At 39.1% G+C, this 22,668-nt stretch overlaps 1 protein-coding gene and 1 long non-coding RNA gene across 7 annotated transcripts in view; one reads left to right on the top strand and one right to left on the bottom strand.

Annotated features, from left to right (window-relative positions):
• The window catches only part of LOC131499430 (uncharacterized), a 76,453-nt gene extending 71,721 nt beyond the window's left edge, over nt 1-4,732 (bottom strand). The window contains exon 1 of one of the 2 annotated variants that reach the window (XR_009255871.1): nt 4,310-4,732. This is a non-coding gene — a long non-coding RNA (uncharacterized LOC131499430). The remainder of the gene's footprint in view (nt 1-4,309) is intronic. The other variant, XR_009255872.1, reaches the window with a different exon arrangement.
• The window catches only part of CREB1 (cAMP responsive element binding protein 1), a 61,484-nt gene continuing 43,448 nt past the window's right edge, over nt 4,633-22,668 (top strand). For 2 of the 5 annotated variants that reach the window (XR_009255851.1, XM_058707343.1), the window contains exons 1-2: nt 4,697-4,860; nt 22,187-22,308. Coding sequence is in view for 4 of the 5 variants with exons in the window: in XM_058707343.1 (XP_058563326.1) it covers nt 22,195-22,308 (114 nt within the window). In the remaining variant the exon portion in view is untranslated. Of the gene's footprint in view, nt 4,861-20,273; nt 20,499-22,186; nt 22,309-22,668 lie in introns of all 5 variants that reach the window. The other 3 variants (XM_058707354.1, XM_058707364.1, XM_058707373.1) reach the window with 3 other exon arrangements.

Here is a 22,668-nt window from a genome sequence, read left to right as displayed (position 1 = left end):
GTGGGGTATGAGAAAAAGGAAAGCACTAAGAATCTTGCCAAGATTTTTAATCTTGGCTACAAGGATAGGAAAGGCTGTCAGATATAGATGTGAGGGGGAAAATCAGTTCAGATTTGGATACATTGAGTTTGAGGTGCCTGTTAGATGTCTATAGCATCTCAGATCCCTTTGGTCTCCTTGCCTGTGGAGCCTTTGGCCTTTTTCTGTCCCCATTGCCATGGCCAACACGCTTCAGGCCGTAACCGCCTGACAGTGTTTTTTTCACGTTCGGGCCCATACAAAATGGAAGTATCTGTGTTTTGGGGAGGACAGTAGCATTATCATTGCGTTGACAGAATCTTGACCAATTCCCCTGACACACTTTTCTTCCCTACTCTTTTCCCAGGAATTATATTCCCAAATAAAATAATAGCACAGAGCTTATGCCTCAGGTCTGCTTTCTGGGGGTACCCAGGCTAAGTCAACAACCAAGTGGAGGTGTGAGTAAGTACTTGTTTAGATGAGCCTGGAGTTTGGGGGAGTGATTTGGAGGGAAGGTATAATTTTGAAAGTTGTAGCATAGACCTAGTATTTGCAACCATGAGACTGGCTGGGAGCACAAAGGAGTGGACAAAAAGAAATGTCCGAAAGACGAGAGGATGAAAATTTTAGTACCTTTGAGACAGAGGCAATGTTTTGTTCAGTACTATAGCCCCAGTTTCTAAACATGGCACAAAGCAGGTATTTAACAGATACTTTTAGAATAAATGCAATGGATCACCATGGCCTTGGAGTTATGTAGGAAAGCAAATTAAGTCATGAGAGGTGTTGAATTAGAATAGGCAGGGTTCGTTGAACTTGAGTTTGTAGTGAAAGTGAAAATTAGGTTCAACAGTATAAATAATAGAGAAAAATAACAGGAAAAGGAAGCCGTGGTTAGAGAAAAGCTCTCAGATATAACTTTCTCCTTGAAGACGTTTATAATCATCTCATGAGACCTTCCCCTTTTCTGGATCTCTATGAGGGCACTTCTATGTCTTATCTATATTACATTAAGTCAAGTTATATCTATGTGCTCTTCTCTACTTTCCCCAATATAGATACTTTCCAGGGGTACAACTGAGTCGAAAATAAGGGTAGCTTCTAAGTCCCAGAGACAGAAAATGGATGCTGAAAGTTTGACATTCCTGGTTCATTTTTTATGGTTCATGGAGATGGTAGGGAAGAACAGATTAAATTGCGAGACTCGATTTCAAATCTGGAGTGGATCCAGATTTAGTTTAGTAAATATAACTTGCACTTGGATGAATGGAGGACTGAATGTACAAAGTTAGGTGAGTACAGAGGCCAAGAGAGCAGAACTCAAGAATACACGGTTTGAGGCCTGTGGGTCTGAAGGCAGGGCACAGGCGAGGAAGGGAAGTGGGCCTTCAGTCAGAAGGCACCTACGAAGTTAGCAAAGTACGATATGAAGAGAGAGAGAGCCTACATGAAGGTCAGTGTGACCAGACAGGAAGAATATGCGGAAATTTCTACAAATTATAAAAAATGACCATTTTGCTGGGTGATAAAAATAGGCCATGAGGCAATAATTCCAAGAATTTGGCGTTACGTACAGGGTAAGAAGAGCAAGAAGAGCTCAATTTTGAAAATGTATTTGACACAAGGCTGAGATCTGCAAGGAAAAGCTACTAATAGGCAACATTTTAATCAATGCTTGCTACCTGCCAAACATTGTTCCAAGCGCACATTCCCGGCAATGGTCTCATTTAATTACCACAACACTAGGATGTAGGTGTTATGATCGTCTTTATTTTACAGATGGGAAAACTGAGGCACAAGAATGAACAATTAATTGCCCAATGTCACATAGCTAGTAAGTGGCTGAGCAAGGATCTGAACACCAAAATATTAAAAAAAAAAAAAAAAAAACTTTGCCCAGGACCACCCATATTCACTATTTATTCAATAAGTATTTAACAAGCACCGCTACATTCTAGAAATGGCGCTGGTGCTAGGAGTGGGAAGGGAGGGAAAAAGCTGGTGGTAAACAAGACAGACATAATGCCTACCTTACATGGACATTAAACAAATAAGTATGTATGGTGAGTCAGAAAAGAAAGTGAGAAGTTACCGTTTGGTAGGGGGAGTGGGTAGTAAAAAGAATTCCAGAGGGTAGGGAAAAACAACCGTATACCTTGAAATGAGAGCCTACAGTAGGGAAAAAAAGAGAGAGAGAGAGAGAGAGAGAGAGAGAGAGAGGGAACAGCCTAGAAAAAAATGAAAAGAATAATATGGCTGGAGTGCTGAGAGCTAGGGAGACAGCTGGGGGAGCTGGGGAGAATGAGAAGCCCAGATGGTGGAGGGTCTGGTGTTCATGATAAGGAGCTTAGACTGTGTTCAGTAAGCAAAGGGAAACTATTAAAGGAATTCAAGCAGAGTAGTGACTAGATCAGATTTATATTTTTAAAAATATTACTATGGCTACGGTATGGCAAATGGATTGGAATACCCCAGAAACAGTTCTGTAGGACCTAGATGGTAGTTATTGCAGGAACTTCAAAGAATGAAGATTGTTTATACTAGAGAATGAAAAGTGGCTACAGGAAAGGAGAGAGGCCACAAATCCAATTTTCTAAGGCAGACAAGTTTAGGGGGTTCTGATGTGTGTCAGAGTATCTTAAGTTTCTGGCTTGAACTGAGTAGATCCCTTTACTAATCCAAGGGCTTTGGGAAGAGGATTTTGGAGGGAATATGATATACAGGTTGAGTTTGACATGGCACAGTCATCCAAATGGAAGTGTAGCAAGGTCAGTTAGGAATATGAATCCAGAGTCCAAGAGCAAGATCTAGGCTTGAGTTATGGGCTGGACAGTCTTTGGCAGAGGGTACCTGAAGCTACTGGATGCGGATGAGACCACCGACAAAGTACACATTAGGGCTCAGCTCAGCAGGATTCCAGTATCTGGATAACGGAGAAGCTGGTTGTCAAAGAACAATCAGAAAAATAAGAAGAAAACTTTGCTATAAGAGCAGAAGGAAGAGCATATTTAAATGAGGGGTGTGGTCAATAGTGTCAAAAACTAGAATGAGGTCTTGTAAGATGAGGGGACGGAAGCTTGCGTGTGACAATTCAGAGCTGCTTCAGGTGAGGGGTAGGAACAGAACCTAGACTGGAAAGGGCTGAGGAATGGAACACGTGAGAATGTCCCCTGGGGAAGAGACAGCTGCAGTCATGGCTGGAGAAAGATTGAAGGAGAGAAACATTTTAAATAAATGAGAGAGTTAAGCATGTTCAAGTGATAGAAAAGCCAGCAGTGAAAGAAGGGTTGAAAATAACAGAAGGAAAGGGGACCCCTCTTCAGCCCAAAGTCCCCGAGAAAGCAGAAGGGGATCTAGAGTACTGGGAAGAGCAACTCTTCTTTGTAACAGGAAGCCAGTAAGGGGTGGGGCTCAGATTTGAACCCTCTCCTTCAGCTTCCGAAAGATAGAGGACAGAAGGAGAATTATAATAGACATGAGCCCTAGGAGAGGACCGCAGAGTTCAGTAAAAAGAATAAAGAGTCAGAAGCGTGGCCTTGAGCGACCTCTGAGATAGCAGTTTCGGTAGTCGAGGGAACGTTAGTCACACTGTCGGGTTTAGAGTGGGAGTGTGGTGGTGAAGAAAAGGGCACAATGGGTGTAAACCACTGAGGTGGAAAACGGCTATGAAAAGACAGCGGCCAGGAAGGTGCCAAAAAAAAAAAAAAAAAGCGTGCAGGTGGGGGGAGGGAGGTCATATTTCGGAGTGTCCAAGAGCAACCTCGGTCTGGACAGGTGATTGCTCGGAGGCCCCCGAGGACCGAACAGATCATTCCCGGGCCTGGCTGCCCGGTTGCACCCTGCGAGGTGCCACAAGTCCCTGGAGCTCCAGCTACAACCCCCTACCGCCCCCCTCCCCCCCACCCCCGCTACCCCCCGGAGACCGAAGAGCAGGGCGGGCGGCCTCCAGGTTTCTCCGCTCACTCACGCAGAGGAGAGGCCGCCGGCCGGGCAAACCCCTCCCACCGGGCAACCACAACGCCGGGGCAGCGCAGCTACCCCGGGTCCCAGCACCCGGGCCGGCCGCCGGGCACCAGGCTTGGCGGCGTTTGCAGCGCCTGCGCCGCCCTTCCTCCCGGCTCGCCCTACTCCGGCACCGAGCCGCGTTCCAGACCCCGCGGCGCGTCGGCCACGTCCCCGCAGCGTTCGAAAGTTCCCGGGGTCGACGGCGTTTAGGGACTAGGGGCTAGGGTCCAGGGCCCAGGGCCCAGGCCGGCCCGCCGCAGCCGCCTTAGAGCCCGCCGCTTACCGCCGCAGGGGCTGGCCCGCGCGGGGGTTTCCACCCAGCCTTCGACACCCCTAGGGAATTCCCCACGGGGCCACATTCACACACACCTTCCTCCGGCAAATTTCCGCCGCCGGGTTTTTATCCGCCAAAACGGCGCGGCGGGACTCAGACCACTCCTCCCTCCGCCCGTCGCTTCCCACCTTCGCCGCCTCCTCCCCACTCCCCGCGGAACGCCTTCGCCTTGGCCGAAGGAGCCCGAAGGCCTTCGGCGAGTTCCGCCTCCAGCGCGGGGGGCGGGGCCGCTCGAGCTCCTCCGGGCCGAGCTCGGCTGTTTCCGTGCGCGGCCGCTGCGCACTCGGCACTGGGCGGCGCTGGCTGGCTCCCTGGCTGCGGCTCCTCAGTCGGCGGCGGCTGCTGCTGCCTGTGGCCCGGGCGGCTGGGAGAAGCGGAGTGTTGGTGAGTGACGCGGCGGAGGTGTAGTTTGACGCGGTGTGTTACGTGGGGGAGAGAATAAAACTCCAGCGAGATCCGGGCCGCGAACGAAAGCAGTGACGGAGGAGCTTGTACCACCGGTAAGAGGAGCAGGAGGAGGAGGCAGGAGCCGGAGAGAGCCGGGGGGACGGAGGGGGGACGGGGAGGCGCCGGACACCCGCGCTCGGGGCCTTCCCCTCGCAGGAGGGGCCGCGGTAAAGATGGAGCCTCCGCCCGAGCCCCACAACATCGCCGCCGCTCGCAGCGAACAAAGAATAATGGCGGCGGACTGGAGCCAGCGGCGGCCGGGGCGGCAGCGACTCTGCCTGCAGCCAGCGGCGGCGCTCATGGCGGGGGGCGGCGGGCGGCGGGCGGCGGGCGGGGTGGGAGCCGGCGGCCGGGGGTGTGTGCGGGCGGCCGGCCGCGGCGAGCTGGCGCCCGCGTTCCCGCCGCCGCCGCCGGGCCGGGCCGGGCGCGGAGCCGGGAGCCGGGAGCCCGGAGCCGCCCCGGGGGAGGCCGCCCGCCGCCCGCCCGGCCCGGCCCGCCGCTGCCCCCCGCGCCGCCCGGCCGCTCGCCCGGCCCCCGCCGCCCGCCTCGCCCCCGGCCCGGCCCGATCTGGCCCGGCCGTCCGCCGGGGCAGCGCCGCCGGGGTGCCCGCGGGGGGTGGAGGAGGAAGAAGGCGACAGTTGAGGGCAGAGGAGGTGAAGGTGCCTGCCTTCCCGGTAGCCTCGGTGTCTGCCATGCCCGCTTCGCGAGGGGAAGCGCTGCAACGTCTGACCTACTCTTCTCTCCACTCTCTTTGTGCAATAAAGTTCGAAACCAAAGGTTTCCTCTCGTTCTGTATTTTATTCATGCCCTTTTCCCCCGCTCCCACCCCATTGGGGACATACTGTTTTCTGTTCTTTTCTGCTTAGTTGAGATGGTGAGAGCCGTGCTTTTTAATATAATTTTTGACTCTTTTCCCTCGCTCTTTTTTTTTTTTTTTTTTTAAGGCAGTAGTCATGGAAATGCATTCTTTCGGGGAGGAAGGGGGGGGCTAAGAAAAACATATTTGTAAAACTTTTTAAAAAACTGTTGGGATCCTGTAAAAGGGAAGCTGCTGTTTGAAAACAGTTTCGGTTTTAACCCTTTTCAAAAAGGTAATAATCACTTGAGATCTATCATTCTGAAGCACTTCGTTGAAACGAATATTAGGCGATTCACTTTTGTTTTACATCAATTTTTTATATTTTGGGGGCCAACAATGCCAACCGAGTTTTGGTCCTCCGGATCTCCCACCCCCAACCAAGCTTCCCACATGTCTCTGTCTAAACTTAAGTAAGAGATTAATACTAAATCTAAAAATAAGCATTTAGAAGTGTCCAGTGTTTGCTTCCCATGCAGTAAGTAACCCTTGCAGGAGACGGACAATAGTTGAAGCCACAAGGCTTGTTTTTTCTTTGCCTGTTGGTAAAAAGAACCGCAGAAAAGTCGTTGACACGTTAAAGATTAAAAGACAGTTTTTAAGGGACCTGGAATATGACCTATTTAAGTTTGTCATACCTTCCTAAGAAGTTGGAATTTCATCCTAGACTTCGTTTGCATCAGTTCTGCCTTTAAAGGTTTGGTTTAAAAGATAACTTCAGTCGCCAGCTATTGAAATCTTTTTGCACTCACGGCTCATTTCCTGATTTAAAAGTAAAGCCAAAACGGTTATTTTAGGTGATACAAAAAATGAACACGTTATTTGTTTTGAAAATATTGTCGTAGTGTGATAGCATTGTGATGGATACTACAAGGTTTCTTGTTCAGAATAAATACTGATTGGTAATAGAAGCACTGTCTTTTGATTTTTTTCTGTATCCAAGTCACTTTTCCAAAACCTACTTTATCCTAGTGCAAGTCTTAAAAAAAAAAACAAAACCTTAGAAATTTATCATTGCTGGGAAACTTCATTAAGATGCAGTAAAGAGTTTACATAAGGATTGGGAAGATGATCTTACTTCCAAACACTGAAGAAATTATAGTATTGATGATGCGATAGTTTGCTGTGTGTCCTGAAGATTTTCTGCAAGCCAGCATCAGTTGAGTAGACTATTTGTCCCTTACAGAGAATGTGTGACAATGACTCTTTGTGAATTAAAAAAAAAAAAAAAAAAGTGTCCTGATGGATTTTTTTTCCTCTTGTATCAAAAAGATCTTTTACGCTTTGTTTTATTTATAGATTGATAGTCTGCAATTCTTACCAATTCCAAGTGGAACTTTTCAAACTTTTATATTCATTAATATTTGAATGTTCACTTGGAGCATGGCCATAAGTTATATTTATGTCACTTCCCAGGTCAGTAGAAATTACAGTTAAATATGCTTGTGCCTTTTTTTTTTTTATTGGACACATGTATTCAGAAAGCAAATGAATCTTTGACTGAGACAGACTGAAAAATGTTAAAAGGACACTTAAAACCGGTGTTACCCCTTTTTGAATGACTTTTTTTTTTTCTCACCTGAGAGCCTAAGGAAACTTAGAAACCCAGTCCATAAAATGGTACCTTCCTTTTCCTGCTTTTTGACATTCATTTTCTTGATTGTATCTAATTAACAGCATTTTTCATTTTTGTAGAGAAGTAGCTTTACGTTAGCTCTCATCCTAAGACATTGGGTTTTGTTTTTTGGATATCATATGGTCATAGTAAAGCCAAGTATGTATTCCCTACTTCACCTCATTTAAAAAATCTTTTCCTGTTTTTCCACAGTACAGAAAATTGTATCTTAATGCTTACAATGTATCACTAAAATTTATAATTTCACTTCATAAAGTAACTTGTAGAGACGGTTATAAAGACTTGTTTACAGCAGCCTGTGGCAGAGTCTTACGAACGTGTATTCCTGGATGTACAGTGTCACTTTCCTGATGGCTGCGGAGCTCAAATCTGAATTTAAGAACAGCGAATGGAAAAAAATGCAAGGATTTCTTTTTTCTTAGTCCTGTGTGAACTCATCTCTGCTACAGAATCACTTGAGGCAATAGTTCGTGGTAATTCAAATATTTGGTTAGCATTTACCGTGACAATGTAGTTAGTGGAAAGAGCACGGGGTTTGGACTCACAGGCCTGGGTTTCATTCCCGCTGTTGCCACTGCTGTCATGTGCCCACCCTCAGGAAATTTTGTGACCTACGGAAGTGCCTTAATCTTTCTCAACCTAAGTTTCCTTACCTGTTAAATTAGAATACTGCCCAATTTATAGGGCTGTGAGATAATTATAAAGTACCTCCTTAGGGACTCAATTAATGATAGCTATTCATTTTTAAGCTTTGTTTTAACTTCCTAGCTATGGGACCTTCAGATTTCTTCATTCCTCAGTTTCCTTCGTCATAAATCTACTCTATCTACCTCATAGAAATGGAGATATTATATAAGTTAATACATATTAAATGTCAGGCACTTCACAAGTGCTCATCAAATATTGCCTAAAATATTAAAAATTATTCAGTAGTGGTAGTAGTAGTAGTATGTTTAGTCCACTGGGCCGAAAGCTACAGAGACTCCAGAGATGGATTACACTGTTTTATCTCTATCCTCAGGAAACTTTGGGGGACATGACGACTAATAAGGCAGAATGTATGTATTTATATTTTCAATTTAATTTTTTTAGTAATTCATTCAGATAGTCCATGATTCACCATAAAATGTAATACAGCAGGTGGTCATGTGATACACCCTCACTCTCATCCCCATTGCTCAAGTGTTACCAATTTGTCCTTGTAGATAATTCTATCCATGTAAAGGCAAATATTGTATGTACTCCCTGCCCTGTGTTGCACATTGTTTTTCTTTTTACAAATGGTATTATATACTAAATACACTATCTTGTAACTTGCTTTCTTTCACCTAATACAGCTGAGTAATTGTTTCATTTCAGTATATTAAGGGCTTCATTTTTTTTTTTTTTTTTTTTTTTTTTTAATGAGACAGTTCATCGTATGGATGTGCCTGTGTTTATTAACTGGTTAGTGAGCTGGTTTTATTTTTGGGTCTTGTATGACCTTTTAAACTAAGGGAATCTGTCATTATGCCTTTATTTTTTTAAATGAAAGACATTTCTTTTGAATAAGAAATACCAGTTTCTGACAGGAAGTGGTTATTTGAACTGTCTTACTACCTTTTTAGCTCCAGTTTTTAAAAGTTTTAGTGAAGTGATCCAGATGTGCATGAAAAGGCAAGTAAGGTGGGTAAGAGTTAACTCACAAAATGAGTTTAGTCTGAATGTAACTCTTTTGTTGAGATTCTTACACCCTGAACAGACTACTTCTATTATTGTACCAAAAAAGTGTCTATAGTTTTTTCTCTAAATGAGAAAGAACACCTCAAGTACTTTTTTTTTCCCACTTAAGCAGACTGTTCTCATGCGATATTACTACCTCCTAATGCTGATTGGAGTACTAGCTTTGTCCCTGTGGCATTTTGTTTTCACATTAATTTTTTCTTTGATGATTTTCTAGTATTTCTTAGTGTAATTATCAGTGAGTTTTATATTTTATACCTAATTAAGTAGCAATAAATATAGCTAATATATAAATAGAAAGAATGCTTGTCTATATGCTTGTCTACTTAGACTTTACTGCTTACATGGTGTGTGTGTGTGTGTGTGTGTGTGTGTGTGTGTGTAAGTCCTTGGTCATCCAGTTGGACCAAGTAATACTCATTTCAGCTAGAACACAAAACAGGTTTCAGTACCTCTCTTTTTCTTTTTTTTGGCTCTTCTAGGTAACATTTAACTATTTGGTACGTTTTACATGCTGTTAGTGTATTTATCTTTAAAATACACATGCTGTAAGTATTTTAAGTTGATTAAACTTAGAAAGAAAATGATAACTAATAATCCTGCAGCAGGGACACACTTAAGGCCCTTATCTTTCAAAAAACAAGTCATTAAATGAAGCTGTTGTGGTGTATCTCATTTTTTGTTTGCTCACATTGCCAGTTACTTGAGCTGAAGTTCTTAGTGTAAGAATATTGCCTTACTATTATTTTGAGGATTTACTAGTATTTCATGTTAAGTACTAATATTTTCTGTTTTTACCTGCTCAGTTAGTAAAAACACTAATCTTGACAGGTTTGGGGAGTTGGAGGTAGATTAGTGAAATCTGCAAAGGCAGAAAATTTTCCTTCTGGAACACATCTGTGTGCGACAGGGAATTAAATGATTTCTCACAGTGGGGCGCCTGGGTGGCGCAGTCGGTTAAGCGTCCGACTTCAGCCAGGTCACGATCTCGCGGTCCGTGAGTTCGAGCCCCGCGTCAGGCTCTGGGCTGATGGCTCGGAGCCTGGAGCCTGTTTCCGATTCTGTGTCTCCCTCTCTCTCTGCCCCTCCCCCGTTCATGCTCTGTCTCTCTCTGTCCCAAAAATAAATAAAAAACGTTGAAAAAAAAAATTAAAAAAAAAAATAAAAAAAAATAAATGATTTCTCACAGTATGCTGAAATCAGTAAATTGCCTTTTGTGGTAGAAGTAAAGATCATGAACTAAATGGACAAACTGATAATGTGAAAATGACTGTTTTCTGCTGCCAGTTTTACGTGCTAACTCAGTCTTGGTTTAAGAGGTGAACCCTGGTCAACTTTCTGAATCCGTAAGAAGAAAAGATGGTTTCAATCTTATTCTGTACCATAGTATCTGTAAATGTAGGTTTTGAGACATGTTTGTAACTTGGATAAAGAGTAGCCATTGGATTTTCTTCACATTCAGAATGCTTCTCCCCCCTTAACGTATACATACTCCTCTTTGTTTTGTTTTGCATTCTTAGCTCTGCCAGATGTGGCCTCATAAAGATAAGTTATGTTATATTTTACCTAGAGTTTTACTCACCTGTTTTCTAGTTTATCAGAAAGAAGAGGGGGAAAAAGGTTAGTCATTCGTATTCTGGTATGTATTCCTATAGATAAGTAGAAGACAGTATTTTACATCTCCAGTGATGAAAAATTACCTTCAATATATAATCAGTTCTTGGGGCTAGCTCATGAATTTCAATTTAAAAAAAGTAGTACTTCTTGATAAACTTTTAAATGTCTGAGTTGCTTTTTCTTATGCTGGGGTAAAAGTAAAAAAGGAGTTTACCACGAATGTGATGGGCTGTCTGAACAAAGATGAAAAGCATTTATCAGTTTTCTTTCTGCTGTTGTATTAATCTAGGATCTCTGAATAATCTAACAAAGAGCAAGATTGGGAGAGTAAAAGGTCTGAGGGATCATTGGTGAGTTTCTTGCCTCAAGGGGAGAAGGAAAGACTGACCTTTTGTTGTAGAAGAGAGAATCCAGTAGGAAGTTAAAATTGATAATGATGTTGGTGTAGGAGTAGAGGGTAGGTCTGAAAGTTGACTTACACCAATGGTAATAGGAAATTTCTTTCCGAAAGGTTAGTGAATCTTCTCTGAAACTGAGATTGCTTTCTTCAACTTTAAGAGTATATCTAATGAGCTGGTTATCTGTGTGAGTTTCTGGTTATGATTTTATGACCATATAAATGTAACTAAAAATGTTTGTAATTCAGCCAAAGCTGAGTAACCATTATTTCTGAGGGTCATTATCCCTATTTGTGTAGATGGTTGGCAATAGGAGACTCAGAAATATCACCGAAGTGAAAATTATTGCTTGTTCCGAACTATTTGTATTCTTAAAGGGGTATCATTTCTTTAAAAGTTATCAGTAGCAGCTTTGTTTGCTGTGACGAATAATAATGATGTTTTGGTTTTACTTACTGTCGTTTATCAGCCTAGTCATTTATTCAGTGAACATTTATTGACCATTGACTTTAAAGTGAGTGAAATAATCATAGGAAGATTTATTCAGTTAAGTATTTTTGTAGATGTTAAATGAAGCATCATGCTAGTTGCTGTAAACAGTAAAGCTGGAGAACCTTCAGGAACCTACAGTATAGTAGAAATGACAAAAATCATGTAAGAAAGAAGGATTTATACATGACGGAACATCAATTTTTCACTACTGTCTTGAAGGGCTATACAGTTTAGAAGAGAAAGAGTTTGGTGAGGAAAAGTTTTATGAGAAAGACAGAATTTAAACTGAATACTGAAGAACTTGGATAGGTAGCATTGAAAGGCAATGTGTTCTAGGCAGTGGTAAGGACAACCAAAATGAAGACGTGGAAGTAGAATGAGGTATATAAATCAAGAAGTAACAACTTGGAATGAAACATTTTAATTTGAAGCACTGTATTTGAGAATTATTTCTTATGAAGAATTTATTATGATGCTTGTATGAGTATAGTGTATTACTCATAATACTCTACCATATTGGGGGAATTCACGCTTAACAAACTTTTACCATTAAGGGAGGGAGTAACTCCTTCATTTTTTGCAGATGACTAAACTGAGCTCTGGAGAACTTAAATGATTTATTTGCTGGAAGAGCCTTTTCTCTGAGCAAGAAATAACAGTAAAGCATAGGCTTCATCACTTTTTTGTAGCATTGTCTTTTTGTGATGAAAGTTTTCACATTTCTAGCTTTATTAATGATCTAGAATTTTTGTTTTTAAATAATAGTACTATATAGAAGTTGTATAAATAGGTATATAAAAGTTCACTTGGAGGAAATATTCTAGCCAAGGTATTAAAAAAATATACTGGTTTCCTTATCTTACTGATTAGATCTACATCAGTAGAAAGACATGATTTGTTTTTTTCCATAATTTGTTGTATTTCTGTCATTTCAAACTGGAAGTTTATGGTTTTAAATCATTGTTATTAAATATTTTTTGGAGGGAATTTATAGGCAAACTGGTCATAACGATTAGTTTATAATTGCCTAGCCCTTTTGTATATAACACATATTTTATCTGTTATTAGCTTGTAAGCTCTTTGAGAGAAAGTTTCTTGTCTGTTTTAAACTGTAGTCCCCATAGTTTTTGGTGGAACACTTCTTATGTAATAGGCACAGAAAACGTATTTGTTTAATGAATGATTCCCTCTTGGGATGGTCACAGCTTTGAAAGGCAGGATTAAAAACAGTTCCTGTAGAGTTGCACAGATTAAAGGAAGCAGACATACATGCTTTAGATAATTAAAACTTACTGAAGTTAAAGATTTATTTTTTTAAAGCCAAGGAAATTATGCTCATTTTCCCATAGCTTAAAAAGTTTTTCCACTTTGAGTTTTCATTAACCTCTGATGCCTTACTAATACTTTTTGCCTCTGAGACTTGAGAAATGGCATAAGATTGTATAAATCAAAACGACCTTACCAGAAATCACTACCAGGTCAGTAAAAAATAAATAAGTAAAATAAAATAAGTAAGCTTTATAAAAAGGGGCTCCTGGGTGGCTCAGTCGGTTGAGCGTCTGACTCTTGGTTTTGGCTTAGGTCATGATCTTGCGGTTCATGAGTTCAAGCCCCTCGAGCCCTGCTTGGGATTCTCTCTCTCTCTCTCTCTCTCTCTCTCTCTCTCTCCCTCTCCCTCCCTCCCTCCCTCCCTCCCTCCCCCTCCCTCTTTCTCCCTCTCTCCTGTTCCCTCACTCATGCTGTGTCTCTCAAAATAAATAAATAAACTTAAAATAATACATCTACCTGAAAGATTGGACTTCATGTTGATTCTTTTAGGAGTAAAAATAAAGATACATAAAATTGAAGTGAATCTTTAAGTAAAACTTTGCTGTTGTCTGTTTGTAATTTATCAGCTTTGTAGCTTAACCATGGCTAATGTTTATTATTATTTTTTTAAGTTTTTGAGAGAGAGAGCATGAGCACGTGAGCCGGCAGGGGTGGACAGAGGATCTGAAGCAGGCTCTGTGCTGACAGCAGAGAGCCCAGTGTGGGGCTCGAAATCACAAAGCTGCAATCGGCCACCCAAATGACTGAGCCACCCAGGCGCCCCAACCATGGCTAATTTTTCAGTGTAGTCCAGTATGTCCTTGGTCCCTTAGGTGCCAGGCTTTTTCTAGTGAGCAAAACATAATAAAAATGCTTAGCACGTGGCTTAATTGTTCATGCAGTTCCATTGCCAAATATACAAAGAATTCTTCACATTTTCTAATATTGGAGGCTGTGTGGTACAGCCCTGCACAGTCTTGCAGATTCCTTGCAAATCTCTCAACATGTCTAGTTCTCCATCTGTGAAGTCAGAACTAAAAGCAGGATTCCTGTCTTATGACTTCTCCTGTAACATGTGCCATCTCACTTCAGGAAAAGTGAATTTTCACTCTTCCGTGTCTAATTTGTAAATAATTCACCAAGAATAGCATTTCAAAATTTAGTTCAAAACAGAGCTGTCAAAATAATAAATGTTTAACTTTATAAACACACTTGGATATTCATTTTCCATTTGAATGTAGTGATTTTCACATAGTCTCTCAGGTTTTATTGAGTAAATGAAGTAGTAGGCTTTAAATATTTAACTTCAGAGCGTAACTTTTGTGGGTCCTTACAGTTTTAGCATTGAGCTAGTTTATGAATCAACTTAAAATTTTAAGAGTTTCACTCTTTAGTCAACACAGAAATTGCTTTTCTAAAAGTAACTGCATGTAGGAGGTGTGTAATCCTTTTATCCTTAAGTCCTTTAAAAAAAAATTCAGCTCCAAAACATCCATTTAGTGGAACTTCATATGTAGAAGTTTATATAGGCTCACTTCTTTGAAATGCTTAGGTGTAAAAAGCTGTAAACAGTATTGCATGGGAAAGAAAGGAGAATGGGAAGTAATGGGATAAAAGTTATCTAAAATAATGCACAGTCATGGTTGCTTCCTTGCTAAGCAACACTGTTTGTCTCTTGGTGACCAGATACATGAAGGCTTGTTTGAGAGCCATAAGTAGTCTTACTTGAAGGCAAGCGAGGCAAATACATTTTGCCAATACTTAAAAAATAATGACTTTGGTTTGAGAAAACACTAAAGCTTTTCTGTTGAAAGGTACTATAGAATTAGTCCTAGGAAGGCTGTCATCGTGCAGTGCATTTCTATAAATCATGTAACATTTTTCTAATTCACCGTGGTAAGTACTTTGAGAACAGTGTCTTTCTTGTAGCACATGCTACACATTTAAAAATGACTTTAAAAATAGCATCCAAATACTGTGGTAATTATGAAACTGCAATAAATAATAAAATATAAATATTTAACTTAAAGCAGTTTCTCTGAGTTGAGTCCAATAAATAAGGAGTTAATTTTATTAAATAAAATTGAAAAGATTTCCCTTTGCTGTATGCTGCCTTCGTTTTTCGGTAGTGGTGGTTGGGTTATACTGATATTTACTACTGATAAAAAGAATTTATAAAAATATATAAGCAATCTTTAGGCTTTTATTTTTGTATTAAAAATGTTTAAAATTCATTGAGTTCAAATCACACAGAATTAACTTCATGTACAACTTCTTGCCTTCCTCTAATATCTGGACTAGAGGCAGATTTATTCTCCCAATTAAGGAAGAAAGACCTTGGTAGGAGCACAGAGTAAACTGTTTCTGAAAACTGTGTTAGAATTTACTTAACTTGATAAAGACACCAATTTATTTTAGTTTGTCACATTTCCCATTCATACTCTTTTTCAAAAAATGTATAATTTCATTTTGTTAGGGTGTGATTATTCTAATAAAATTTTACAGTTGAAGTTGGTACCTGTTGAGGGGGGGGTATGTGTGTAGGTACGTATATACGTACCTACACGCATTATGTATACACATACAGCATTTGAATATGCTGTTTTCCTCTCTGGTTTTAGTGAAGATATGCTATTTTTAATACCAAACGACCATTTACTACTAGCATCAGAAACCTGAAGCATTGCTAAATTTCCAGTATTGATTGCATACATCTCCATTCCACTAGCTTGAGCATATTAAAGAGTGACATGACAAGTACTTCAAAGTTAACAATCCCCAAAAAATGTATGGGGAAAAAAAAAATAGAAGAAAAAATGGCAGTACAGCATAGTTATTGACTGTTGGAAAGCCGAAGTCTTGTGTAGCACCTGAACATTTCATTACTTTCTTTAGTAAATTAATCATAACACTTTAGAGAATTAATCAAGACATGCTGGAGTTGTTAAGAATGTGTTAGAATGCTTTTTAAATAGTCATAATATCCTAAAAACGAAATAAGAGGTACAAAACATGTAGAGAGTATTCAGTATTGTCCATAGATGTTTCTACTTACACTTCTGCAAAATATTTCTAGTAATATATTTGACTATGACAACAAAATAATCATATAGTTTTTTGGTGTTTTTTTTTAACGTTCATTTATTATTGAGAGAGAGACAGAGCATGAGCTTGGGAGGGGCAGAGAGAGAAGGAGACACAGAATCTGAAGCGGGCTCCAGGCTCCAAGCTGTTAGCATAGAGCCCAAAGCGGGGCTGGAACTCACAAACCACAAGATCATGACCTGAGCTGAAGTGGGACGCTCAACCTACTGAACCACCCAGGCGCCCCAAAATAATCATATAGTTTTAAAATCATGTGCCCAAATGTACCTTTTACACATCAAGGAGGTTACCCTGGAGACTTTAGAGTTGTGCTTTCCTTAAATCCCTGGGCTTTGAGTTTAGGAGGCATCAGCCACTTGTTAGGGTAAGGGTGAGGTTTTTTTTCTCATTTATAATTAAGGTCATTTGCATTTAAAAAAATCACAGCATGTAATCTTATGTTCCATTAGTTATGGCCGCATTATTCATAAATCAAAATCCTGGATTAAATTGGTCATAGACTTAAGGAATTAAAAAGTAAACTAGATTGTGGAGGAGATGGGTTTATTTTTTATAAAGTTGAACCTGAATAGAATGTGTAGGATTGTAAGGACTGGGGCACTTCTTGAAGGTCAAAATATTTTGGGAAGCAGAACAAGCTAAAATCTGCAGCATTCATTCCTTTTGTAATGACTTCTCAGCAAAAGTGACAGTATGAACTTGCTTTCTTGCTTGCTGAGCTTTGCTTAAGTTGACAGAGGCACATAGATATGAACATAGTGCTGCCAGAAATCTGTCCCTGATTCAGTATAGTTCTGTAGAGGTGCTAAGTACGTGAATTAATTAATTAATTAATTTATTTATTTTCATTAAAACTCATTTATTACCAAATTTCAGTTTCAGGTAATTCCCATAATATTGATTCCTGTGACAGTTATTTAGAAGGTAATTCCTGACAAGTTCAGACAATTTGATTTAAAAAATTACCACTAATGTATACATGATATACTGGGTCTAGCTAATCTGAGTGAATTAAATGCTGCTTTATTAATGACATTTTCACTGGTCAGCTTTTAGAATCTTGGAAATCCCTGCAACTTCCTTCTCAGCTTTATTTTTTATACACTACCTCTCACCATCTGATTTATTATACATTTTACTTACCTTCTCTCCCTGCTCCCACACACTAGAATGTAAGTTCCACAAAAGGAAAGTGTTTTTAAAAAATTGTGTATTTCTTTTTCCCGAGTGATTTGACAGTGCCTGGCATGTAAGTGTTCAGGTCTGATACCCTAATAAAAGTATAATGTATATAATGTAAGTTGTGAAAATTGGAGATGTTGTTGGTTTTATTTAGTTACTTGTGAATTCTCTCAGGATATATTGCTATATAGAGTAGAAGTGAAATTCATTGCAATATAGAAATTCTAAACCCAGTAACTTTAAAGAGACATCATTCTCAATTCTCATTTTGTCCTAGTAGGTGATTGCTGATAGCTTTAGAGTCACTATTCTGTTATCATTTGTCTTCTCTCCTTGCTTCTGTACAGAATCTGACCCCAGCCACTGATTCACTCATTTCTCTAAAAGCATACTATAATGTCAGCCTTGGCTCATACCATTTGTCTTACCAGAAAAGTTACCCTCCTTCCCCACATTTTTGAATTCTGTGTCCATCCTCAGTGCTGCTTTGGAGTTCCCCCCACTCTCTTGACTATTGCAGAACATTTTCTTTTCCTTTAAATGTCATGGAAGCACTCATTTGACGCTTTACTGGGATGTTTTTCTAAACTACATTGTGAAGTTTTCATTATCTACTGTCTTTACCATGTAAAGGGTACAAAGTGATACCATCTTAGATAAATTTCTTGAAGCTTTCTAAGATGGAAAGGAAAAACTTCTTTATCCTCTTTGAGAATTAAGAAAGGGGACTATAAAACTATTTAATAACTATTTAGTTGATAACTAACAATAAATGTGACCAGAGCAATGTAATGATAAAAGAGACGCTGTCCAACATTGAAAGAGAATCTTTGTTGACTAGTAGTCTGGTCTCGTAGCATTTTTTTTTTTTTTTTTTTTTTAAGTACTGCTAATTATCTCAAGTTGTATTGCATTCTCATGATTTTATAAATTAGTAAGTGGTAATAGCCCTGTACTAATCCAAGATCAAGAGGCAGGCTAGGTGACCTATTCCTAGTGAATCTGTCTTCTTTTACTGTGTAAATATTATTATATAGTAAAAGGAAATACTTCATTTATATTAAGTGGCCTGCATAATTACGTGTGTGTACATGTATCTTGTGTCATTTCTCAGGGTCAGAGCATTTAAAATTGAAAGAATTCTTTTTAATTCATCTTCCTTGTTTTCATAGATGAGGAAACTGAAAATCAAAAAGTTTAATTTTTCCAGTGACTGCTTGGTGACAGATCCAGCTTCCCACCAAGTGTTAGGTTCCCTCTCCCCACTACTCACAGCCACATTGTTTATTTCTCTGAACATTGGGTGAATAATGCAAAGAATCACTTCACTTTATTTTTCATAATGAGAGGCAGAACTCTAGAAGACATTATAGCAAAATGGTATGTATCCTTGTGAATTGGCTTAAATATTTTTGATTCTTTTAGGCATGATACTGTTTTGAAATTTGTTATAAACTTAGGGTTTCCAAAGGATTATATTAATTTTTAGGGAAAAATCAGGAAAATCTCCAAATTTTAAATATCAGTAACCCAGAGTTTTATAATTGTGAAAGTATTGGAAAAAGAACCCCCAGACTGTCAAGCTGATACTACATTTTCAGTGATATCTGAGATCCATTCTGTTACTGATGTTCCAGGCCCAGTATTTATACAACATTCTCTCTGAGCTTATATGTACCTAATATTTTACTTATTTCATAGCAGTATTCAGTCGTTCTTAATTTTTGTATTCCTGAAAAGCATTCATTTGTGTAATGAATTAAGAATCTCCTTTCTTCAAACGACTTTGGACACCCACATATTGGCTGTAGTCATTGATCCTGTGTCTGCATACTGCACTTCTGGCTAGACTGCTCCTGGGATGTTAGCAAAATTGAAGATTGTACATATGATACTCTAACATCTCTTCTCTCTCCACCTGAAGATACAAACAAAAAAGAGCAAAAGTTTTCAGAGTCCAGAAAGAATGCACCAACTTTAAGTGTCAGTTTAGTTTAGTTGAGAGACTGCTATTTCAGTACCTTGATGGTAAAATAGTGTCTGATTCAGTTCAGTCAGTGAGTTTCTAATCCGAAACAAATTGTTATTACTTAAACAATTCTCACTTACACTTTGAGAAAAGCACGTTGAGAATTTTCTGATGAAAGACAGTATTTGTGCTGTTGCTTGAGATGTTGATACCTACTTAAGCTAAGAGTTATAAACATTAAGAAGGCTGTCCCCATATCTGAAAAAGATTGGTAGTCTTCCTGGATGAAAGAAATGAAAATAAAACAGTGGCAGTTTAGATGAGAGAATCCTACCTGTTGAAAATATTACACTTTTGTTTTTGTTTTTGTTTTTTAAGAATATTACCTAGTTGGGGAGGGAAGAAGGATGAAAGTCCCATTCTTATTTTGAATGTGTCCTTGTAGCTATAATCATTGATGTTAACTAGTGGTTTTGTTTATTATAATATATTTTCTTTTCTGCAGCAAAAAGTTATAAAGATGTTCTATACCCAAATGTCAGAAAAAAATTAAGTAGTCCTGATGTTGTATAGTGGGGGGAAAAAAAGATACATGATCCGTACCTTAGATTGCTTTTAATCAAATGCGGGATTGAAACTATATAGATGACAGCACAGGTTTAAAAAAAAAATGTGGCCTGGAATAAAGTTTTTTAAAAATGGTTGGTGTATACTCTGTCTACAAAGGAGGTATGATGATAAAGTTATATTTATCTTTATTCGCATTAAAATGATGACATGGGGGAGAAGACGGAGAAAAATTTATGGATTTCTGCCCATACTTAGCTTGACTGAGTTCAATCTTGTCCTCAAATGGATTCACTTGCATGTTATTGCGATTAGGTGGTTTTCACATGCTATTTTCTTGCTGACCAAAAGTATGGACAACATTTAGGGTACAAAAACCATTTTGTTGTTGATGTTGCCTTGTTGTTAATGTCTTTCTTAAATTTTTTAGTTTAAAAGAGCACAGACTGTAAGTATATAACTCAGTTATCACGAGTGATCATAAAGTTACTTGATAATTTTTAAGAATAGTATTTCTGCTGTTCAGAAATATGGGGTAAGCAATTGAGGCAGGATTTAATAAAAATAGTAATTTCATATAAAAATATCTGAGATTAAAAATTTTTTTTCAACAGGTATCTCAAAATCATGATTGAAATACGGTTTTTTGGTTCATAGTTTTCAAAATGTTGTTAATGACTTCTGGAATTAAAATCTTTTAAATTGTACAAGTAATTCTGAAGTGATGCTGATGGGAAGAAAACAAAATGCTAAACTATGTAAAAAGTACAAGGTGAAAGTCGTCATCCTATCCAGTTCCACCACATCTTCCTCTGTCCAGAGCCACCGCTTACAGTTTAGTATGTAACTTCCCATACTTGTTCGATGCCTACATACAGCGTGTTTTACAACAGTGTGACTTGTTTTTTTACATAAGTGGAATTCTCCTTTACGGTGTGTTCTGTGACTTGCGCTTCCACTCAGCCTTGGAAAGCTTTATCTGTCGTTATAGTACAGACTCCTTTTTCATTGTTGTAATTTCTTTAATGGTCCTTCTGATAATGGATACTTGTTTCCAGTTTTTCACTGTTACAAAAAATACTACAGTGAATATTCTCGAGCATGTATTTTTGTGAACTAGTCAATAAGGAAGGAGTTTCTTGTTGACTAGTAGTTTCTTTGTATTCTAGATGTTACTGTGTCAATTATATATGCAGATGTTTTCTCCCTACGCACTTGTCTTAGTGTCTTTTGTCATATGAATGTTGTAAATAACTATGCAGTTAAGTCTGTTGATCTTTTCATTTGTAATCTCCTTTGTGGATTCTATATTTCTATATTATTTATACTCATTTCCACAGAGATATTTTTACTTCCTTTTTTTTAACTGTCACTTGTAAAACTTTTTCTAGAACTCTGAATGATGGCAAAATGTATTCGTATATTATACATTACGATGGCATGTAATAATCACATAAGGATCAGTCACAATTTTGATGATCTATCAATTTCAGAGTTATAAAATAAATATAATAAATTCTGGAAAAGCATTGGGGCTTTTGTGTTATTTATGGAATCATAGTAGGTAGTCATTTTTAGTAAATTCATTTTTGACAGGTAATATGCCAGGCACTAAATGATAACAGTGGTACACAAGTAAGAAGTAATCTCTTTGATTGTGAATCCTTTAGACACAATTATTACCAGAAATTTATTTCTGTTGTCAGAAATCTTTCCTCAGCATGTAGCTGCTGCTAGGGATTGTTCTCTGCTTACCTATGCTCCCAGTCAGTGCCAGATTACCCAGCAAATATACCAGCAAAGTAGGGTCCTAAAGTAAAAAAGAGCAGCCTTCATTAACTTACTCAGTTTTGTTTCCTGTATGTGTGCATGTGTAGTGTGGCACACTATACATAGGGTGAGGAGTCAGAACACTAATATTTGCAGTGTCTACGGCCTCTAATTTGGCTCTGTGGATGTTTATCCCACCTTTCTATCTCGATACCCCACAACTTGGGCTGATTTTGTCCCAACATTTCCTGTGGAAGTAGCATATAATTTTCTGCTTCTTCCCTATAATAGGAGGGAATACCCTCATAGGAGCTACCATGAAGCCGATACATCTCATAGACCCTGTCATCAGCTCACTTCTACTCTCTACCTTCTTTCCATACCTAATTAGTACAGTTTGAAAAAATTACAGTTTTACTGGTATGCTCCTCCCCTTGTTCATAGAGGAGATTCATGGAAGGGAGGAATCCCTTCTTCTTTCTAGATGGAATACTGTCCTGTTAGGAAGAAGTGACAAGTGAAAAGACAGGTGGTTGTTTTTTTTTTCCTTTTTGAAGGAACTAGAACTTATACAGCTCAGCAGATTTGGATGAGTTTGACAGTATTTCAGCTAGGTTGCTATTTTTTTTGAACTAGATTTGAGTGCATTTGCTAATGTAACCAGTACATATACCTATTCATAACCTGAAATTTGCCTTTAAAGTCACAAAAGCACAAAGCACTGTAGTGCTTGTAACACTCTTCCATGTTATTGTAGGTAACTAAATGACCATGGAATCTGGAGCAGAGAACCAGCAGAGTGGAGATGCGGCTGTAACAGAAGCTGAAAACCAACAAATGACAGTTCAAGCCCAGCCACAGATTGCCACATTAGCCCAGGTATATAAAATACATGGAGAGATTCCAAGTTATGTCTCTTCTAAGAGGAGTATGTTTCAGACAGGAAGATTTAGTTCTTATTATAGAGATAAGCAGAGAACGAGCGGAGACATTCTTAGGGTATCAAAATTCCTGTTTACTTAGTATTATTAGCCTAATTTTAGAAATGATATAATTAATTTAGTAACATAACAGAAAACCGTATTTTTAAACACTAGTTATCTGTTTGTAGTGACCTGATTCAGAATAATGACATTTTAATAATGGGTAGATTGTCCCTCTTAAACCAAGGAAGAAAACCTGGTAATGTTAACTATTTCGTTTTGTTTTTTTTTTTTTTTTTGTTTTTTTTTTCATATC

The sequence above is a fragment of the Neofelis nebulosa genome, chromosome 2 (genome assembly GCF_028018385.1).
Source record: "Neofelis nebulosa isolate mNeoNeb1 chromosome 2, mNeoNeb1.pri, whole genome shotgun sequence".
NCBI classification, from domain to species: domain Eukaryota; kingdom Metazoa; phylum Chordata; class Mammalia; order Carnivora; family Felidae; genus Neofelis; species Neofelis nebulosa.
Note: the sequence above shows the minus strand (reverse complement) of the source record. Positions and strands in the feature narration are given on the sequence as shown.